Source organism: Larimichthys crocea, chromosome III, assembly GCF_000972845.2.
Source record: "Larimichthys crocea isolate SSNF chromosome III, L_crocea_2.0, whole genome shotgun sequence".
In the NCBI taxonomy this organism is placed as follows: Eukaryota; Metazoa; Chordata; class Actinopteri; family Sciaenidae; genus Larimichthys; species Larimichthys crocea.
Window position 1 is genome coordinate 4,241,960 of NC_040013.1, and position 21,186 is coordinate 4,263,145.

The 21,186-nt window shown below is 44.4% G+C and overlaps 1 protein-coding gene across 3 annotated transcripts in view; it reads right to left on the bottom strand.

Moving 5' to 3' along the window:
- The window catches only part of LOC104921717 (tetratricopeptide repeat protein 28), a 163,681-nt gene that overhangs the window by 93,085 nt on the left and 49,410 nt on the right, over window positions 1-21,186 (bottom strand). Inside the window, exon 1 of one of the 3 annotated variants that reach the window (XM_019255409.2) lies at window positions 19,197-20,118. The exons of the other annotated variants lie outside the window; for them this stretch is intronic. Coding sequence (XP_019110954.1) covers window positions 19,197-19,223 — 27 coding nt within the window. The 5' untranslated portion in view covers window positions 19,224-20,118. Of the gene's footprint in view, window positions 1-19,196; window positions 20,119-21,186 lie in introns of those variants that run through there. 3 annotated transcript variants of the gene reach the window in all.

Sequence of the window (21,186 nt, forward strand, 5' to 3'; positions counted from 1 at the left end):
AGCCAAAACAAAACCAGCTAATAGTCTGTATTTCTACAAATCCTGCTTGATAGTGAATCAGATATAATTAGAAATTTTAATTACTGTCAGTAATCAACTAGAACATTGAGATGAAATGGAGTGGCAGGTGTGAGCTCACTGGTTGTCTGGCTGTGAGGACCTGATGCCGCCCACATCAAGTCTCCCCAAGCGCGCTCAATCGGATTATAGCTAAACCATCCAGCCATAACAGGGCCTATAAGGCCTCCTTCATACCTTAACCACTTATCCTGCCTTGATCCACCCAGCAAGGTTCCCTAAACGCTGGGCACAACATTCCTGTTTGCCTTCAGGGGTGTGCGTGTGCAGAGAGGAAATTTAGTAAGGAAAGTGAAAGAAAGCCAACTCACTAGTGAATCCGACATAAAATTAGCAAGATTAAAAGATAATCATCCTATGTGTAAATGAATCAGTCATTAGCATACTAACAAGCACCTCTTAAGAGCATCTGCTCCCGCTATCCACTCCTGCGTGCTGCTGACCTCAGTCTAAACGCTGCAGCCGGAGCGTCGGGATCACAGAGACACTAATGAACTGTGATGCGGGCCAGTAGTACGAGAGAGATGCATGACAGGATTACAATAGCCTACGTGATTTCACTACTCCAGGCTCTCCTCTGAATGATGGGTCAAATTCTCCTGACGCAGTCCAGCTAATGAAAAGCAGAGACCCGACAACATTCCCAAGAAGAATGGTACAACAAACAAACAGATACCAGGGCAAACAAAGAACCACACAATGAAAATAGCATTATAGTCCGACCACAGACCTCTGGAATACTGTAAAGAATAGACAGTGGGTGCAGACAGTCATGAAATGTGCTTATTTTGTGTGGGACCACAACAAGTCTCACTTTAAATCATTAGTTTAGCTCTCGCAGAGTTCTGAAGCCTTTTTTTCTATCAACACATCAAAGCCACATCTGCTCTATGGTCGAGAGTTTGGCTGCTTCGACTGTTACACTATAATATCGAGAGGCTCTCAATAGCCACATGAAGTGTCGAGCTATCATTTAAAAGGTGTGGCCAGAGAATACAAGTGCTGGCCAAGCACCATTGTCTGCTGGAGCACTGATCCGGGCATGTACGTACATCATGTGGCATTACAGAGCTCAGGCGGTGATCGCATCAATAGAATCTACTTTCATCCTTTGAGCGTTCGTCTCCCCAGAAGTGGATTTGAGTGTGGAGCAGAAGGTTCCTCCTGCCTCCAGGCTGTTCCTGTGGAGGTCTTCTCCTCCTCTGATCAATCCCCTGCGTCCCTTTGTGGGTCGTCCAACAGGCCAGCCAAACAGAGGCTAAGTCAGACATGCTTTTTGCTTACTTTCGTCTTCCTCTGTTGACCAGAGGGAATGCTCTCCAGCTGGACTACGTTTGCCTCTCTCTTTATCTCTGCAGTTGCAGACTGCAGTTGTTTTGGGTGACACACACTGCTGGATTGTTTTCGCCATGTGCATGTGAATATGAATGGATATGGGAATATGGAAAAGCACTAGGGTGTTCAGTACATTGTAACGCTCAGAGGAATGCGCCGTGTCTCTTTGCAGAATATGTCTCCGTGTGCGTGTCTCCATTGTGAGGAGAGCAGAACAATGCAGCCAGTATGAGCCAGGACTGTAAAGTGCTATGTGGTGTGACCAGGTGTCTCCTGAGTTGGTCCCAGGGGTCCCATGTCAAGATACCCTTCTGATATCCTAACACCTCTCAGTTTCAAAAAGAAGGAGGACACGGTAAGCAGGGGGCAGATCTGGCAACTTGAGAGGCCCCTGAAGATCACGTCCCAGCACAGAAGCGTGCTAAAAGTCATCTGTCCAATTTCTCAGACACAGTGGAGACAAACTGTCTACGGAAGCACATATGCACATATTTCTGGACACGTCTTTATTTGCATTACCTTTTATGATCTGTTCAACAGATATATATCAGTACAAGGTTCTTACTGTTGTTGAATTTATGCATTTGCTCCATAAAATGCCAGAATATGGTGAAAGATGTTGTTGATCATTGTTTCCCAAAGCCAAAGGTGACGTTTTCAAATGTCTTATTTCGTCCACAACCCGAAAAATAATCAGTTTACTCACAGAGGACTAAGCAGCTCACGCACTATTTCTTGTTTTGTTGCCAATGCTAGAAAGCCAAATAGTGTGATTTGTTACTGTAATCTCCACAGAAGAAATTAAGTCACTTCTGATCTACCCGAAAACGGATCTGAATAAATTCCACATTCATTTATTACAAACACTGTCATCATCTAGTATAAAGCATCATCAGCAAATCAAATAATGCCAGTCTTTTCCACTCTGAGCGTGGACAAAGATGTCAGGTAAATGGATTATACCATTTGGCGCGTGAGGGGCTCTTTGATTTTAAGATACTAATCTGAGCCTGTCTCTGTACTTGTGCTTTGCTGGTTTTTCCAGATGGAAACTGAAACAACTTCAATCTCTTTCCTTTGACTTTGACTTTTTACTGTAGTCGGAAACACAATTTTTTTTTAATCTATACTCCATTTCACAGTGTTCTTAAACTGGCAGCATTTGCAGTCTCCAACAAGTTAAGCTAAGAAATACACGGCTCGTAGTTGTCTGCAGACATCTAAATTAGGTCTGTATGCCAACCCCAGTTGCCAGGTTTTATCCTCATCTAGTGTCCCCTATATTTAAAAGGACAAAGCAGGGATCTCATACAGAGGCAGGGGTGAGCCGTATAGAGTGGAAACAGGGCTGTGTTTGGAAGGACATGGCTAAATATAACCTCCCCTTTCACCTCCCATTCTGTGTCTGCCACCAGTTTCACTCAGCCGTGGTCCCAGTTGCACCCTAGTCATAACCAAACAGACAGCTGGCAGTCAGTTATGTTCCCACACTTCCCACACGAGCGGTGGGTCCCTCAGCACCTAGCAATGTCAAATGCACCATTCAGATAGCCCTAAATATTTAATCAGGACAAGTAGAAGGCAATCTTCTACATCCACTGGCATTAAAGATTTAATACCCGACTGACATGATATCTAGTCAGCCGAGACTTAGTGAAGAGGCCCGTGTGATGGAGAGCTGCAGACACTCGTTCCCTTCCAAGTCAAATTAGACAAACCCCACAACCAAGAAAAACACAGAGCACAACACTCTGCGAAGGGGGAGGTCAGATTCAAGGAGGTGACACACCCCCACACTAACAAACAAAACAAGAAACACACACACACACTCACAGGCAAAGGTTCTATACAAACATACATCATCTGTGAGAGGTGAAGCACGGAGGAGGCTTGTGAATCCCATCAGTCATGGCTTTAGACTAAGGTTAAAAGCGGGACAGGGCAGTCACTGTCAGCTCGCACGAACCCGACCAAGGACAGAGAGGAAGGAGGCTGAGGGCGACACGCCGTACACCGTAAAGATATAACATCACACAGAGGGCAGAGTCTGTTATGACACTGCAGCATTACAGTTGTCGACTGGACAACAGACGACATGGAGTCAAGTCTTCCCGGGAAAAAAAAAAAGGGAAACTCCACCAATTTCACACTTCGGTATCTGTTTACGAGTCGTGGACGGTACTCAGAGCATTGCGAAATCTGATTAAGCTGAAGTATTTGTTGATGCATCAGAAAGTTGCATTGTGGGTAATGTTGGCGCCAGGTTTTGACAAGCAAAAAGAATGCGTGGAATAAAAAGAACAATATCTGTGTTATGCTTTTTCAAAAAACTGTCCAGTCCAATGCTAAATTGGTTGAGTACTCTTCCTAACGAGTGCTGATATAGTTTACTCTGTTTCTATTCTGAAACACATGAGGGAAGTTTTTCCTTGCCACCGGTGCCAAGTGCAAGTTGCTCATGGTGGGAGTTGTTGAGTCTCTGGAAATAATATTATAAAAACTAGACCTGCTCTATATGGAAAGTGTCATGAGATAACTTCTCTTATGATTTGGCGCTATATAAATATAAAATTGAATTTAAATGATTGACGGCATCAAATGAAATGTTAGGAACATACATTATTGTTTTGCAGTTTTGTAGCCTGATGGTTAATCGCAGGTACATGGTGCTGAAAAGGTATCAAAGGGCAGCGGTTGCAAATTTGTTCTGCAAAAAAATCAACTGTCAGAAACTCGAATATGAATATATTCAGTGCACCAAGCCAATGAATTATCAGACACATGAACACAAGAGCAACATGAATTCAGTTGCTGGTCTTTGCACAGAAAGATGGTGTGTGTGTGTGTGTGGTCCAGTAGTATCATGTGGTGTTGTGCAAACACAGGTATACAGTATATACTATATATGCAGAAACACACACACACACACACACACACACACATACATGGATACAGATGCAGATGCAGATACTGGAGGTGACCCAGCGCAGTGACAGGGTGGGACGTGACTTGATTAAGAATGGCGAGGTAAGAGTGATAAAGCACCATCTAAATCCACCCACATCCTGTGACCCTGCAATAAGTCAAACACCATCGACAGCCACACACACCATAAATAACGCTGTCTGATGTCACGCTGAGCAGCCCTCCCTCTGCTCAAGTTGAGATTCATCGTTTGACTAAATGTTAGACTAAAAGTAGAAAACTTTGCTTTCGGGAAAACACACACAAAGAAGACACATCCCACAAAACAACTAATAAGACGCTAAAGGCGGCTAAATCTTCCTGTTCTCTATTTTCATGCTCTCCTGGGCCACATGCACAAACACAAACAAGCACGCACGCTGAATCTTGTACTTGTGATAATTCATGCAGTCAAAGCCCAAACACATGAACACATCATGTGGGGTTAATAGAGCAGGTGTCCACTGCAGAGTTCTCCCTGCACCCTTGGCTCCTGAGCCAATACTCTGGGCTAATTTGAATAAAAAAAAATCTGCAAACATTTGCTGGACCATTCAGGCTAATGTTCAATCTGCTGCTCTTTGACACAGTGCCACCAGGCATCTCATTTCCATTCCTGAAGCCAGCACTGCAGTGTCATGTGGTGGGGACTAGAGAAGAGGGGAAAGGGAAGAAGCTGTGGATGACGTGTTTTTTTTTTATTATTATTCCTGCAGGAAGAAAATGAGTATTCAGCTTGAAAAATATTGTGACTCGTACACACAAATGTGTCAGCAGAACATCATCAAGGTCAAGGTAGAAAATAGAATTCTGTTGCTCTTTTAAAAAATAAAAAATAAAAACGGCACAGGTGCAAGAAAGTGCAGAAAAAAGCACAAATATCTGACAGAGAAATAATGGTGTGGAAAATGCACAAAATTGTAGGGAGAGTCTTGCGTTTTGGGTAAACACTCACCACAGGTACTGGCATTCTCAAGATTCTCTCGGAGAAACAAACACACACACACACACATATGTACATCCATCTCAACTCATGTGTAAACGTCTTACATACACACAAGCTCACATCTTGCCAACCTGCCGGCACATACAAAGTGAAACAGAGAGGTAAACACAACAGTAGGATCGTTTCTTTTTGGAAAAGTAATAAATGAGAAAATGAGGACGGAGGCAGGAAAACATGCTCCCATGATCATGTACCGTTTGCTTTTATGCACAGCAAGAGTTTCCACTCAATTTCCTCCTCTTATTTCGGCACCATCCCGAAGATCATATCGCTCTCCGTCTCTTTCTCTGTTTCCAAAGGCATGATGAGGGTTGCATAAAATTAACTGCTTGACAGGGGGGGGGGACGTGTCTAGGGGCAACTTGGAGGACCTTGTTTCCGAAGAGTCTCGACACACTCAACCCGCTCCATATCCCCGAGTCGCAAACGCGAGATCAGATAGAGACGGAAGAGGCCTGTTTAAAATAGTACCCCACAGACACACTTCTGAAGATCTGAACTACCAGCAAAAAAAAAAACGCAGAGCGTAAAATGATGAACTCGGCGCTGACATTTTCAACATGCTCCGTCTGTCTCGTAGGTTTCTCACACCCAAAATGAATTATGGATCGAGTATTGTGAGTGTATGTTGTTTCGTCGTTTTATCGCAGTCAACAGGAAGCGCTTCTGTCAGAAAAAACACAGAGGTGAATCTGTCATCTCGTACCCTTCATGCACTGAAAACAGACAGGTCAGAGCCTTAAACGCTTCATCTACTCTCTCCTATCCCAGTCCAATTACAACTCGTCCCACCAAGCTCTTTCTTTCCACACTCTCACGGGCTGTCAGATTCCGATATGGAGGGCGATGCAATATTGAAGGTCGGTCAGTTAACCTCATTTCCCAACACTCTGCTCTGCCTCTCCCTGAAGAGCCTTTTGATTGGTGTCCATTTGAAAAGCAGGCTTTGGGTTTGACAGGGAGGGGTAAAGAGGGTAGGGGAGAGATCAGAGCAGCCTTGTTGAAGCATGGGAAAGGAGCTTTTTGGAGCAAGACTCCTGACTGCAGTCAGTTACAATGGTTTTCAATTAACCAAAGGAACAGACTAATCTGGGTTAGTGCAGGAGAACCAGTCATGCAATATTCATGTACACAAACTAATGAAAGCCCAGATTAGCCTACATATTTACATGGGGTCGGCGCTGTGTCGTCCACACATTAAAAAGGAGTGTGCTGCCAAGTGGAGAGAGAAAGAAAAAAGACGGAAAGGGGAGAGGAACTGAATCAGGAGGAGGAAGGCAAGACATAATGAAAAGTTGAAAGGAGATCAAAAGAGAGAAAAGGGAAATCAAGGGGAGGTCAATGGGACGCCGAGGACGGGGAAGACCTTGAACGAAAGCGAAATGGGATCATCAGATAAAGGGGTGAAGAAAAGCAGGAGGAGGTACGACTCCTCAAAAGAGATTAGGGATCATCTGCATTTGCCTTTTCATCAGGCTTTGCTGTAATCAAAGACAGACAGCAGCCCCCACTCAAAATGACACCAATCTGAGTGAGTGATCTTGACAAATTGGGCTGCTCGGGAAAAGAGGATGCTCTTTTGACTGAGGAGAGGGCTGCAGACAGTGGGGAGTCGACGGCAGGACAAAGATATAACTGTAATTGGCTGCTACACCCTCCTTCCCCTAATCTCCAACCACGGAGAGTGGAGACTAGGAGAAAATGGGGACAGCAAGCAGGAACAGATTGCCGCCACAGCAAAAAACGCTCCGCAACCACGAATTTCAATAACGTCTGAAATGTTATGTGCATGCATCAGAACAATATGGGAAATTCATCCGTAATCCTTAGTAGGTCACAAAAGACTTAAAAGACTTCAAAGCTGGATTAATGCGTGACTGCCTGGACATAGCAATTCCACACTGTGTAACTTCTTACCAAGCATTAACATTGTATGTCAAACAAGAAGCTAATCGTGGGTTTAGTTTGAAAATATCCTTTGACCTTTTGTAGAGGTCTCAGAATTAATTTTATGCTCCACAGATATCTAATTTTATGCTTTTACGGACTTACACATTTGAAGAATAATGGAAATGTCCTGATATTTTTCTTCACTTAGGAAACCGTCGAGCCTGGCGTGCTGCAAAATGTTCTGTGTTAACCGCCTGCCTTCTGTTTCATTTCATGGCCGGTATATAAGATGCTTGTGTACATTCGCTGATGGGCTTACAGTGAGATGCAATATGGGAGGAAAAAAAACAATTTCTGGCTGAAAAACTCACCCAAGGAGACTAATGAACTCTGAATTCTGCACCAATGTGCTGGGCTAGCAGGTTATTCTCCCTCCAGATCGTCCCTACCTGCTTCAACTTTCGGAAATGAAATGTGAGAAATGGGCCAATTCACAGCTAAAGGCTGTTTCTTCCTGTGAGACGCCGACATAAAGATGGAGCACAGATGATATGCAGAGGTAGATGGGAAGAGGGATGAGGGGTTTGGATTTAGACACAGAGAAGGAAAGAAAAAGATGTGAGACAGGAAAGCGAGACGTTGGCACTAATACGAGTGTCATCTCTGAGGGTAGACAGGAGTGCTGGGATTGCATTTCTGGCCTTTAACTTCTCTTATACAAAGAGACTGAAGTTGAAGAGCGGCTCTTGATCTTTCCAATCAACTGGCATGACAAGAGCTGCTCAGATATTCAACTAGCAGAAACAAAAGAGGATGTCAGCATGAAGAAGTTTGCCGCGCTCAGAGAAGTTTTCAAAGAGCGATATGAAGAAGTCGGGGAAAAGCAGGCGGAACAAAGGAAGGACGACAGAAAACGAATATGAGAGGTCCTCCGCCATCTGTTCATAATTATGTCTGGGGTCCGTACTGCTGCAGCTGAAATACTCTGTAGCCCACCATTTTCTCACGTAATGCCATAGCCCTGTTCCAATATTTAATCGCTGTGCTCTCATCATTCTCCTTTGTAATAAAAGCATGAGGCGATTTATTTTATTCAACGAGTCACGTGTCGCCCACAGAAAGCAACATGTGGAGGTGTTAGCTGTCTGAAGACGCACGGCGAAACCAGGTCATCGTTTTCTTTCACATATTTTTATTCCAAATTCACGAAATAATGACAGCGACATCGGCTTTAAGGCTGCTCGCTGGAATAAACTGCAGACTAAAGAAGACAAAGGTTTGTGATTGCCCTGACATCACATCTGTTAACTCCTCAGTGCAGCTTTGAGAGGATGAGACCAGGAGGTGGGTGTGCCACTGGGAGGGGTATCATTTCTCGCCTCAAGAACCCCTCCCCTCCCTTCCTCATGGGACCAGTTACATTCTCATTTGATAGGAACTGGAAAACCACCATCTGTAATTAGATTACAAATAGATAGACGGAATGAGAAAAAGATTCTTAGTTAATTAACTCAAACCATATTCTAATCAGGTTTCATAACTCCCCCACACCCCTCCTCTCGACAACCTCCGATCTGAATCCTCTCACAAACCCCCCCCCCCCCGAGACTCACCGTCAAACACGAGCCAAGACGAGTGAGACGGGCACTCAAACAAGATCATTTGACGCTAATTTCCCAAACAGGAAAGCACTTAAAGACGCGCCCTGATTGAGACAACTGAGCACGTGCATCAATAGCTGATGAGAAAAGAAGAGGAAGTAACTGGATGAAAAGCTGGGAAAACATCTTCGCGCCTCGTGTTGTTTTGTGTACGTTTCCCCGGGACGTGCGGTTCCTGTGCCACGGCGGCGGTTTCCGTCAGCGCAGGAAACGAGGACAGGGAATTAAATGAGTCTCTTTTTACGGGGGAACGAGGACAAGTGGCTGTGATAGCAGTCAAAGAGGTGTCTCAGAAGGAGTGTCGCCCGCCACATTCGCGTCTCCATTATCTGTCAACCTGCCAGTCCATCTGTCTGTTTGCCACACAGTGCTGTGAAGACTGACAAATTCCATTTACAAAAGGAAACGTGTCACATTTACTGTGCGACGAGGAAGAGCGGCACCCTAAACGCGCCACAGCGATCATCAATTTCCCCCATTGTTGAGCATTTTTCATCAGTTTCTAATTATCACTCCTGTAAGTCGAAATAAAGAATCCCAAAGTATTTTATCAAAGCCGTCTCGCAGACAGTCATCAGACTGACAGCTCAATCACGCAGCCATTACGTTTGTCTCTCACTTTGATTAGAAACCCATTTCAAATGTCAAGTCAATTTTTTTATTTTCCAGAACAAAGCACAGCATGGAGAAGAAAAAATAAATGAATAAATAAGTGAGGACAGACACCGCTGAAACAAGAAGAGCAAGAGATTACATGTCAAACTGTTTCTCCACACTGTTACTTCAACATTAGGATAGCCAGGGTTCCAACAACTGTTGATCTTTAAGTGTAACAGGCAGCTTCAGACAAAATGTTTTATTGATAGGCACAATTATTCAGGCTTCCTCTGTAATTTCCAGCACATTTCAAGGACCTTAATCTCTGCTTTCATATAATTTGCCACTTAAATAATTGAATCCCAGTCTTTCATGAAGTGTCTCCGGTTCATTGCAGGTGACTGCTACACCCTTTAGCACTCTTTTCATTTTGTCGGATGGTGATAAGCAATGTTTGTTTTGTCTTTTTTTGCTCTCATGAATCCGGGCTTCAGCGGAAATTTTTGCCCTAACAAAGCAGAGCCTCCAGACTGAACTGTTTGAGAGGAACATTCACTGTGAAACTGCCAAAGTCCCAGTACATAAAGAAATCATTCAAAATCAGTAGGTGGTCAGAGTTTATGGGACAGCTCACTTCCATGGTGTGCTTGGCTGTTCTCACCACAACCAGTTTTTTTTTTTACACTGCGGTCTCCGGCAAACTGACAACAATTTACAACAGTTTTCCTCTAACCGTAACCGTAATTTGGCCACAGCCCATGCGTTCAAAACAGTTAAATGAAGTTATTTTATTTTACAGAGTTCTTCTCACTTATTAGTCTGTTATAAGAAGAATTAGACGCACTATTAACATGCACAGCTATGCGTGCATTTACTATTAACTACATCAATGGATGTAGCATATGCATGTTGATATGACTGTCAACAACATGTGACAGGAGACTCTGAGAATCCTGCTCATGGCTCCAGAAAAAAAAGGGACACAGAAAATGTTGCTGCAAGTCTGTTTCACTCTGTGTCTTGTTGTGAACAGCTACATCTACTGACCTGGCAGCTGAAATAATATTCCATTCAGCTTTGTGTCTGGTAAACAAATCTGAGTGAGGGGCTAAAATGCAACACAGTTTATTTCCAGGTTTGGGGGGCATTTTAATCAATTTCCAGGCGTTTCCATGACTGGAAAAGTCGTCTCTAAATGTTCCGGGATACGTGTGAACCCTGTTATTGTGAATCCTACCAAAAAGACATTTGGTGCATTTCTATTGATTAATGCCTTGATCCATGTCATTTAATCAACTGCAGAATCACAACACCGGGGACAAACCGACTTATTAAATTAGACTTTTAACACAGTGCCAAAAAAAGACACACTTCAAAACACCAACTGGCACAGAAACACCCAACATTGTCAACACATCTGAATTGTTCATTTGGGACCGAGAGCATGTTGGCACATGGAGGACTGCTTTAATTTCTAAGCACCTGCTCACTCTCTACTTAGAGCAGAAAATACAACCAGCACAGAGCATTTTCCTCATCTCCAACAAACAATCCTGATCTGCCATCTCACTGAGAGTGTTACCACAGCCAACCCACCTCCCCTGAGTGTACCCGGGCATGTGTGTATGCGCATCAGAAGAGCCACCATCACAGCAGCCTGCACCTGCTCTGCCTGAGGCCGTACTCTGTTAGCTATCAGCAGCAGCACAATGCATAGATGGAGGAACGAGTGGATGGAGTGATAGAAAGCTGAGGGAAATAGATCTGTTGGCGTAAATGTCAACAGCGCAAAACCAAGCATGGAGCATTTGAGAGGCGAATATGAATTCGTATGAATTTCAAGATGATAGCTGCTGAGCTTGTGTGCACTGCAAAGCTATAAATAATCCAATGTCCCAGTTGTCTGGAAGAAAAATAAAAACCAGTGCTTCCAGGTATGAAGTTTGTGTGCAAGTTCAGCTGTGCTAAAGGCAGGAACCTTACAGTCTGTGAGGGTTTCTGCTGCTGGTCAGAGCATGATGGACATATGCAGTCTTGTTCACTGACAGACTCAGGCATGGATAATTTCACATGTCCAAATGCCAGCCAGCATGGGTATGTTACAATAATGTCCCCAGGGCACTGTTGTAAAACTCTGCACTGCCCAGCAGCAACAAACGAGAAGCATTCAGTGTCTGTAAAGTATAATATATCCATTCATTATACCACAAGGCTTAGCAGTTTGAGTCAGCACCTCAGCACCTGAGCTGTACCTGAGCTTCAACACCTAATGGGGCAGCTGTACTATACTACTGCGGCAATATGCCTGGCAAATACTATAACAGCAGTCACAGCCTCCTCTGCAACCTAAAAAGACAACATGGGAAGACGAAGAGAAGGCTAACACATTCTCCCAAACGTAAATTGGGAGGGTAATTTCACACCTGAAGCGTTGCACCAACTGTTGTGTGCCAAGTTACGGTCTTTTGTTCCAATGAGTGATTATGTATCTTTTTTTTTTTCTTTTTTTTTTTACAGCCCCTCATCGGAGCAGCTGGAATGAGTGCACATGCCAGTTTTTATAGCAGAAGACAGAGTAGCATTCATTGCGCTAAACATGTTCTGTTCAGCATGATTTCATCATGCAGAACACCCTGACAGGTGGCGAAAGGCGGCAAAACACATTTTACACGACTATAAAGGCAGGCGTTGGTTAAAATAATGTTAACGTCACACCGCAGACGCTTGTGTAGTGACTGGCCAGGCCCCTGTGGAAGTGTTCAGCCTCGTACGGCATATTTAAAAACAGCAGAGAAGCTGCTGATGCTTGAGATTTCACAGTGGTAACTGGAGCACTCTCCAGACTGCTGAACAATACATGCTATAATGTGGCCTCTGACCCTTAGACGCAGGAATATAGATCAAGAGAGAGGACTGGAGGAGGGGAATAACAGGCTGGAAGAGAGAAGGCGACGGTACAGTATTTCAGCATCTCTGATGGATGATAATACTGGGCTGTTTCCATAAATCATGTCCTATCTGACTCGAGAATATCGCTCACTTGTCAAGACGACCGTTTTTCCAAGATACTTGAAGACAAACGGCAGAAAGAGCATTCTGCAAATGCAAAAATAGGCACCGGATGTGGGATAAACAGGTTGACGCGGATATTCGTGGACACAAAAACAGATCTTTGACATCTATGGTTTTGTTTTGTTTTTCCTACACAGCCCTTTTATAAGAAAGGTGGCAATGCAATTTACCGGAGCCCGAGAGGGTGGAGTACGCATTAAGGTTCAAGTCACATCCGCAGGATGTAGGCTACAGAGAGTGGCAGTGAGAAAGAAAGAAACAAAACACTTTTAGGTTTTTAGATGCAGACAACCATGAGAAGACGCACAACAGGAGATAACAGTGTCGGGGTGAGCAGACAGAGGGTGCAGACATGAGCCACAGTCAAGGTGGTAAGTTGCTATGGCTCTATTAGACTGCAACAGATCCCATCGTTAAATATATAAAGTCTATGAGGCATGAGATCATTTGTGATAGTGAAGCATGCGGGTTGGACCATGGAGGTTTGTTCTGTAGTCCTCATTACTGAATCCATCTCAGCGTGCCTGTCAGTCACCACCTGTCTGTCTGCCTTGTTAAGGGTGCTGGAATTATGAATCTCCCTTAGGAGACAAGCCCACAGAGTATATGGAAGCGCTCCTAGCCCACATATCTTAGCAGCTATAAACATATGCCTGACATAAGCATCCCAGTATAAGCCTCACATAAATAAATCCCAAATTTACAAGAGAGGGAACGGCGGCTAAACCGAGCCCTGAGAGACAGAGATGGGAAAGGCTCAGTGGGTCGTGCTCGGCACCATTTCTCCTTCCTTCCTGCAGGACTTTTACAGCCAGCAGTAAAAAAAAAAAAAAAAAACCTTTCTTAGCTACCCTCACCACATTCAGCATGGCAGGAAAAGTAAGGAGAGGCAGGGCCAGATAGGCCAGAGTGACGGCGAGGAGAACTAAAACAATCTGCTCTGGGCTTTGTTGTTTCTGTGACCCCTGGAGGAGCACTCTGCTGAGGCCGTTTGTGTGTGTCTGTGCTACACTGTTTGACTGCAAAAACACTGCACAGCACCTACTGCTTTAAGACCGAAGGAGAGACTAATGTGGTTTGTTCCTCTCTTGCACGATGCACCATTTATCCGAGTGGTCATGAAGATTCAGGGGGTTAATTGACTTTTTTTTTTCCTTTCATGCTCGATAATCATCAATAATCTACTCAATAACCTGGATACTGACCACTCAGGTGCCAGACTGGACCATCAATCCAAGGAACGGAACGTCTAGCCCTGGCTACATGAGGGGCTACAGCTAAGCCGTGGACACACTCCTGGAAAATTGAGCCTTCAAAGAAGGGCTTATGAATCCCATCTCTGACAAAAGAAGAGATGGAATTAGTGGGATTTAAGGGCGTCAGCGTGAGGCAGGGTGGTATTAGTGATGCTCTTCACACGTCTCCATCCGGGGCTGAATTGCTGGCCTTCTTTAGAACACGCCTGGAGCGAATGTCTGTCACAACATACACAACACTGCGTTGGATGGAGACAGCTGCAGGCCCTGAAGACTGAGCTGATACTACGCCCGGCCCACTGGAACCAGTCCAGCGTGGAGTTATAAAGGAATGTAGGGACTGTGGTTTTGGCAGCTGGACTCTGATAAATGTTGTGAAACAGAGAAAAGTATGCATGTTTTTTCAGGCCATATGCTGAAGGGATGTGTCCCTTGTGCCATTGACAGCCGTTATTTAAAACATGTTTTAGCCAGCCAATGTCTGAAACACTGACTTTCTTCAGTACATGCGAGGCTGAGTACATAATACAGAAGCTTAACCAATGAAAAGAATGAAAAGAATAGAGCTTAAGTCCTGCAGAGGACTGTTCCACCTCATAGAACAAGGAAATGTGTTCCTATTGATGTGGTCCATCAAGTCAGGTCCGCTTTATTCCCCGTGGAGGCACTCGGAGGCAGGCACCTCCTGAGCCCTGAGAGCAGCTGACCACACCCCTGGAACAATGACCTCAATAAACTCAAACACAGGTCCATTTGCTCAAACAGGAGCACTGGGGGGTAAAGGAAAGCTGTGGCAAATCAGAAATGAGTGCTCTGAGGCTTGGAGGAAAACATTACAAATGGACTGTTCTCCACATAAATCAATCTTTGTATTAACCACTTGCTATCCAAAAATCCATCTCCACACCCACAGCAGAATGTGCCATTCCCAGGAATGAGGATTAATGAGAGCAGGATGGCCCAGTCACTATTGTCTCTATTGTTTCTCCTGTTGTATTTTGATAGTGGACTCCCAAGAGTGCCATACCAAACCGGGCATGTGCCTGTAGCTCGTGCACACTGCGTCACAACGATAGCGAGGACAGGCCCTCACATTCCAGGGAGCTCTTCTTTCTGTCCTCCATCTCTGTCCAGTTCTCCCAATGGGAGGTGGCGGATTGGGATTAACAGAGCGAGTACAGCACATAAATTTCAGCCATATTGCTGAGTCGCTGTTCCCCACGCAAGCCCCTCCTTACCTGACCCAACCCCCTTCTGCCCCCCGCCCCCTATCTATCCCAGGAGGATGGGCCAGGAAGCCTGGCCACGCAGTCGCATCCCGTTCCTCTCGGCACGCTGGGCCGTAAATACTGCGCAGCATCAGGAACAGCAGGTGCTATCACTCCCTATCATTAATTATCCCTGCTGCATCACTCTAGGGCCTCTCACTCCTAAACTCCAAATCTCCTGCACCATCTTATTCTCTAGCCTCCAACCGTTTCCCATTTTCTCTCACTTTCTCAAATTCCAACCATCTCAATTTCTATCAGTCGACCCCAATTCCATTTCTTTCCCTCAGTATCCACCCATCTATCTCCTTGTTTCCTGCGATCCTACAATCTAGCCCTCATTCATTTGTTCCTTCATGTATCTCAATCTCTGTCCGGCACTCTCAGCTTCTCCCAAGTGATTCCTTCCCCCTCTGTCAGTCCTGCCCGCATTCTTCTCTCCTCAGACGTGTGTCTTCTATCGCTTCTCTTCACATACTGACGGGTTTTCCCTTGCTGTAAATGTATTCCAAAAACTGCTGTGCTGCTGCCAGCCAGGAGACGTCACATGGACTGATGGAGCGCCCTCCCGCCCCACCATGGAGCTCATAAATAATACCGAATCAAAGAGGAAAAGCAGCATGAGAAACTCCCTGAGGTGAAAAGCCAATGAACACGGTCAGAGGTGTAAGAGTGTGCCTGCTGATGGTAAAAGTCCGAGTTTCTCTGTGTATCTGGCCACAGAAACATGAGCAGGGCATCCTGTCCCTCTCAGGTGAGAAGGCTCTATGTCAGCTGTGTGGAACCCACAGAAACATCTGGCACGACCGCAAAAACAAACAGTCGCTTCCTTCTGACTTGGTCACACTGCCACAAGGCATAACGTGAACTCCAAATGCAGAGCCTGGCTTCGTAATATGAGACCACCCAACATATTAACAGGTTGTGAGCAATTCTGCTCAAGACAACACGGGGTGATGATGACTAAAAAACACATCTGGCAGCAAGAAAGCTAAAAAAAAAAAGCGGCTGCAAAAGAAATTCATGGACGAGGAAAAACCACAGTGGAACTCTGAGCATCTGATACAGACAGGTATGAGGTACACGGAAACTTGCCAAGCCACTGGAGTCCATAAATTCACATCCAGACCACTTTGGTCTTATGTTTGTGTATGTATGTACGTGCACAAACAAAAGCAGCATTTATTTCAGTTACAGAATCTTAAAGAAGCGGCATCTAGCAGGGTGGTTGCTGATTGCACCCACCTCACTTCACCCTCTCCGTCCTCGTGTGACGGAGAAACTACAGTCGCTTAAAACACCTTAACTCAGGGCTGAACATGGCGGTTCAACATGACCAAATCTGTTATTTTCAGGTGATTACACACTAATGAAAACATATTATGCATATTATATTCAATGTCTGCCATATTCTGTTGAGAGATCCTCCTAAATCTTCACCCACAGTCCCACGGGTTCTTCATTCTCTGAATGCAAACTGGTGACATGCACTAAGTTTAGCACTTTTTAAGGTACGTTGCCATTTCTTACCAACCTCAGTGAGTTAGCTTTACCTCAAGAACACTAATAGACTCCCCTACTGTCCATATTTTTTAAGGCTTCGTCCAAAACAGCTCAATCACAGATGACTGCAGTGGCCCCTGTTATACACTCACTCTACTCCATTTATGCCAGTAACAGCCATGTTAGCATCCCTGAGCCTCACAAGCACAAAAACAAAAAAGTGTCTCTTTACTTTAAAAAGGAAAAGCTCTTCCTGTGGATCCCAAAAGCTGCATCTGCAGAAATTATTGATCGTCTTTGGGCAGGCTGTCTTCTCTAACTATTTTCAGACACCTGTATCTTTACTTACATGACTCCCCTTTCTCATTTTAACACTGTGTAATAGACACTCCTTCTGAATCGGCTCAGACGGTCAAAGTAACTCCACCAAATTGCAGGAAAAGAAAGTTAATCACACAAATCCCCTGTGAAAAAAAAAAGAAAAGACTTCACTTTCTCTTTCCAGAACAGATAAGCTATCAGCCGGCAGCATTAAGGGAATTGCTCTCTCCCCTCTTCCACATCACAGATGTGGAATTTTGACTCATTAGTGTAATCCATTATGAAGAGGTGGACACTCAGCTTGAATCAATTTGATTCTCCTAACACTTTCTATTGATTCCAGTCGAAGCAGAAGTGGAGAAAAGGGACAGATTGAAAAAAGCAGATAAAGAAGAAGACAGACTGGGAAAAAAAAATTCAAGGATCTTTTGTGACTTTACTGTGTGTGTGCAGTGCTGCATTGTAAAGAAATTGCTTTTCTTTACAATGTGGAGCACAATAGATGTTTTTTATTCCAGTGTCCTGCCTGCTGTGTTCAATATGTGAGTATGGCAGAGAACGTCATTGGCAATGAACCAGAGTTCAGGGTGAAGGGACAATGTCAGAAACACACACACACACACACACATGCACAAACTTGTGCACTTCATGGTTATGCATCTAGCATCCAACATCGCCAACAGGGTCATTAATCAACATCACACAAAGCATGATGAGAGAAACCGTGCTCACCTTGGTAACATATTTGGATGACTGGGAAGAGAATCTACACATGAAGGGCAGCGTTACTTTTATTTCTATTTCAGGTTGAGCACATTTGACTGCGGCGTGGCTGGGAATCAATTCCTGCAGTGAGGAAAGGCTTTTAGTCCTCAAAGGGGGGTCTCGTGGATGATTCTGGCAGTTACAGTGCACAGCTGTAGAGATCATTAAGGCGTGCTCACAGCTTTTATTTTCTCTGCTGATAAAGCTAAGAAGCTTGGTTTTGATTATTTACTTTTCATCTCGTCTTTCTGGATGAGATTATCCACATTAATGACTCTGTGTAGAAATTAATCCAGGCAGAGAGATGGCAGGTTATCAATTACACACTCTGAAGTGGCTTTCCACTACTATCTGTGGCAGTAGTAGTGGTTACACTACTTCTGGTAGTGGTAACTATAGTGCTGTGTTCAAAGACAGAACATCACCATCATGTCTCAGCTGAGAAAGCAGAAATATCTGGGCCAGAAGGAAAAAAAAAACCTAATCCTGTGAATGTTTGTGCTGCAGCTGAACAAAGTCTTTTGGGGGAAAATAAAGTTTAGAATGATGCAAAACAGCCGGTAGAGGAGAGAAAATAGTTGTTCATCCTTTCATTTCTCTGCCTTTGACTTTAGTGTGAAGCCTACTTCTGCAAAAGAGGGCTGCTTCTTGTCAGACAAGTGCCCCCTGCTGGTAAAAATCCTAAACATAGACATTTTAGTGCTACCAATTTTTTTATAGACCCCAGATGATTTTCAGATATTTTCCATGTTGTAATACTCCAAGGCTACGAAAATGGAGCAAGGAGAGAAGGCACGCGGAATACAAATGTGTCTGAGAAAACAGTGTGTCTAATTGTGGAATGAAGAAACCCAGACACATGTTTTAGTCCTCTTATGGGATCCTCTAAAAAAGATGTAGTCATTGAAGGATGGGGTCCAAGCTCATTCTGAAACTTTTAGGTGCAAATCCTGCTGAGGTGCAACATTTGACTTTCTATATTTACTTCTCAAAAAAAAGCTTCTAGGACACTGGATTCAACTCCAGAGGAGACATTAATCACCGAGGTCTTGATTAGTCCAGATGAAGAATGTGGGCCTGCCTGATGTTGTTTAAAAGGTGCAGAACATACAAAACACGGGCCAGAGTGCAAAAGATTTACACAGCTACACATTTTCACCCCCCTTGATGTGCACTATTAATATGCAAGCATATTATAGGTCGTTCACAGTGCAGTGCAGAACAGCTGATTGCTGGCTGAATTTGAATAAATAGCGAGAGAGGGAATAAAAACTTAGATATCTTTATACACTCTTTTTACAGTAGCAGTACAACAGTGCTGTCCTAGTTATTACCATCTATATGTTCTATCATCTGTAGTAAATGAACAGGAAGAGCAGCAGTCTGTGACCGAGCCCCCCTCATTCCAACTTGTGATCTAGCAGAGAAACGTGATTTATCGCCATAATTAGACAAATATATACATTGAAGAGACACTCACCTTCTTCCGGGGCTGCCATTTCATCATATTTGTAAACCAAAATGGAACAGCATTAAGATATTATATGAGAATGGAATGTAGATTCAAAGAAATCCAGAGCGCAAGTCATGCTGCCTCTCGACTTCCCTCAATTTTGCAGCAGATTTTCTCCAAGAAGCGATGCATGATGATGTGCGAGTCTCAGCTTTGCGGCAATTTTGTGGGGAGACAGCACAGTCAACACAAATCATACACCGGTTAAATCCACAGTCGAGCTCGGAGAAATAAATTAGAGACACATGTTTTCGACTGACAATGTTTGAGGGGGGGGGAAAGGTTCCTGTGCGTAAATCCTTAAAAGTATCAGCCCGTTATGGACCCACTCCCTCCTCAATCGGCACGCAGGATCGGCGCCCCCAGGACCAATCCGGACTGTGTGTGAGGAAAAAAATGTATTCTTAAACTTTTTCGAAAAGAAGTCGTCCCTGTAAGTAGACTACAGCCTCGGTCCAGCGCTCTTCGATCCAGAGCAAACGATCGGACGACGAAATGTGTGCCCAAACGCAGAAATATTCATCACAGTGGTCAAATCCCGTTTTCCAGCAACCGAAACACACTTTTGGAAGTATTAGTGGAGAAACAGTCAAACATAGCCCGGCGGAGACAGCGCGACAAGCAGGGAGATTACTTTCAGGAGGAGGAGGAGGAGGAGGAGAAGGAGGAGGAGGTGGAGAAGGAGGGGGTACAAGCAGAAAAAAAAATCCCTGGAATTTGTGTGAGGAGCTGGAAGGATATCCTGATTCCTGCAACAGCAACAAACTGGACTACAGCTCTCAGATGACTTCCTTCACTGCGCTCCTGCAGCCGTGCAGTTAACTGACTTGGGAGCAGTGGAGCTGAGCAGGCGAGAAGGTAGCAGGGTCATAGCGCCGCCGGCCGCAGATTTGCCAAAAAAAAAAAAAGGTGCGCTTTTACATTTTACGCACCGAGCTGACGCCGGCGTCCAGACAGGAAGCAGGCTGTGGTTTCGGTGTGGTGTTCAAGGACACTTTTCCAGGTGTTAGCCACGTGCCATCCTCATGTGCCAGTCCAACATGATGAACAGGAGACTGACCTTTAGGTTTGGTGCTCTGCGGTTCTCGCGTAAAAACCGAAATTTAGTTACAAAGTGAAACTTGTCAGCAGGATACAGTTGTATTTTCACCAGACTGTAATGCAACGTGAAGCAGGACCTATAATAAACATGCTGTAGTTCAGATTTAGTCAACAGAATGTTTAAACATCAGCCATTAAACCTGACTTTGACATGTTTCTTTTATTTCCTAAAATCTCTCACTAAAGATCCTTCCTGCAGTCTGTTCCATTACAACCTCACACATAAACCGAAGGTGATGAGGTGCATCAGGTTCTCACCAGGTCTACATGAACTCCAACACTCCACAAGCTCATCACAGTTTAAAGTGGTGTTAATGAGCTAAAGAGATTCAAATAACACTACACTCCACTGCTGCGGCTGACAGCACACAGGCTGCTGTCCTTATTTTAGTAGGGGCAGTAAATTGAATTCTTGCATAAGAGGCATGATAAACAAAGGATGTGGAGCGGTGGACGCTGGAGACAACTAAAGCCCTGTTTATGTACACTTTCCCTGTTTCCTCCTTCTGAGAGCAGCTGTCACATGCAGTCTCCTGTGCAATATTTTACTGCACACGCCCATCAGATGCATAACATCTCCAAGGGGTTGCGTTTGGCCCCTGAGTGAGATAATATGTGCAGCTTTTCCATTCTTTAAAAAAAATGAGTTTTTATCATTAATTGTGGAAGTGGGCTGAATAAAATTCAAAGCAGAGGACTCGGTTATTCTGGTAAGAAACCTCACCACAATCGCTGCCACAGTCACAAAACGAGAGCAGTTTTAAAGCAGAACAGCTATCAACAGTCAAAATAGATCAACTGGTGCTGAACCCAGCTACTGCAGCATGAAACCAGAATATTCATCACCGGGTATGTG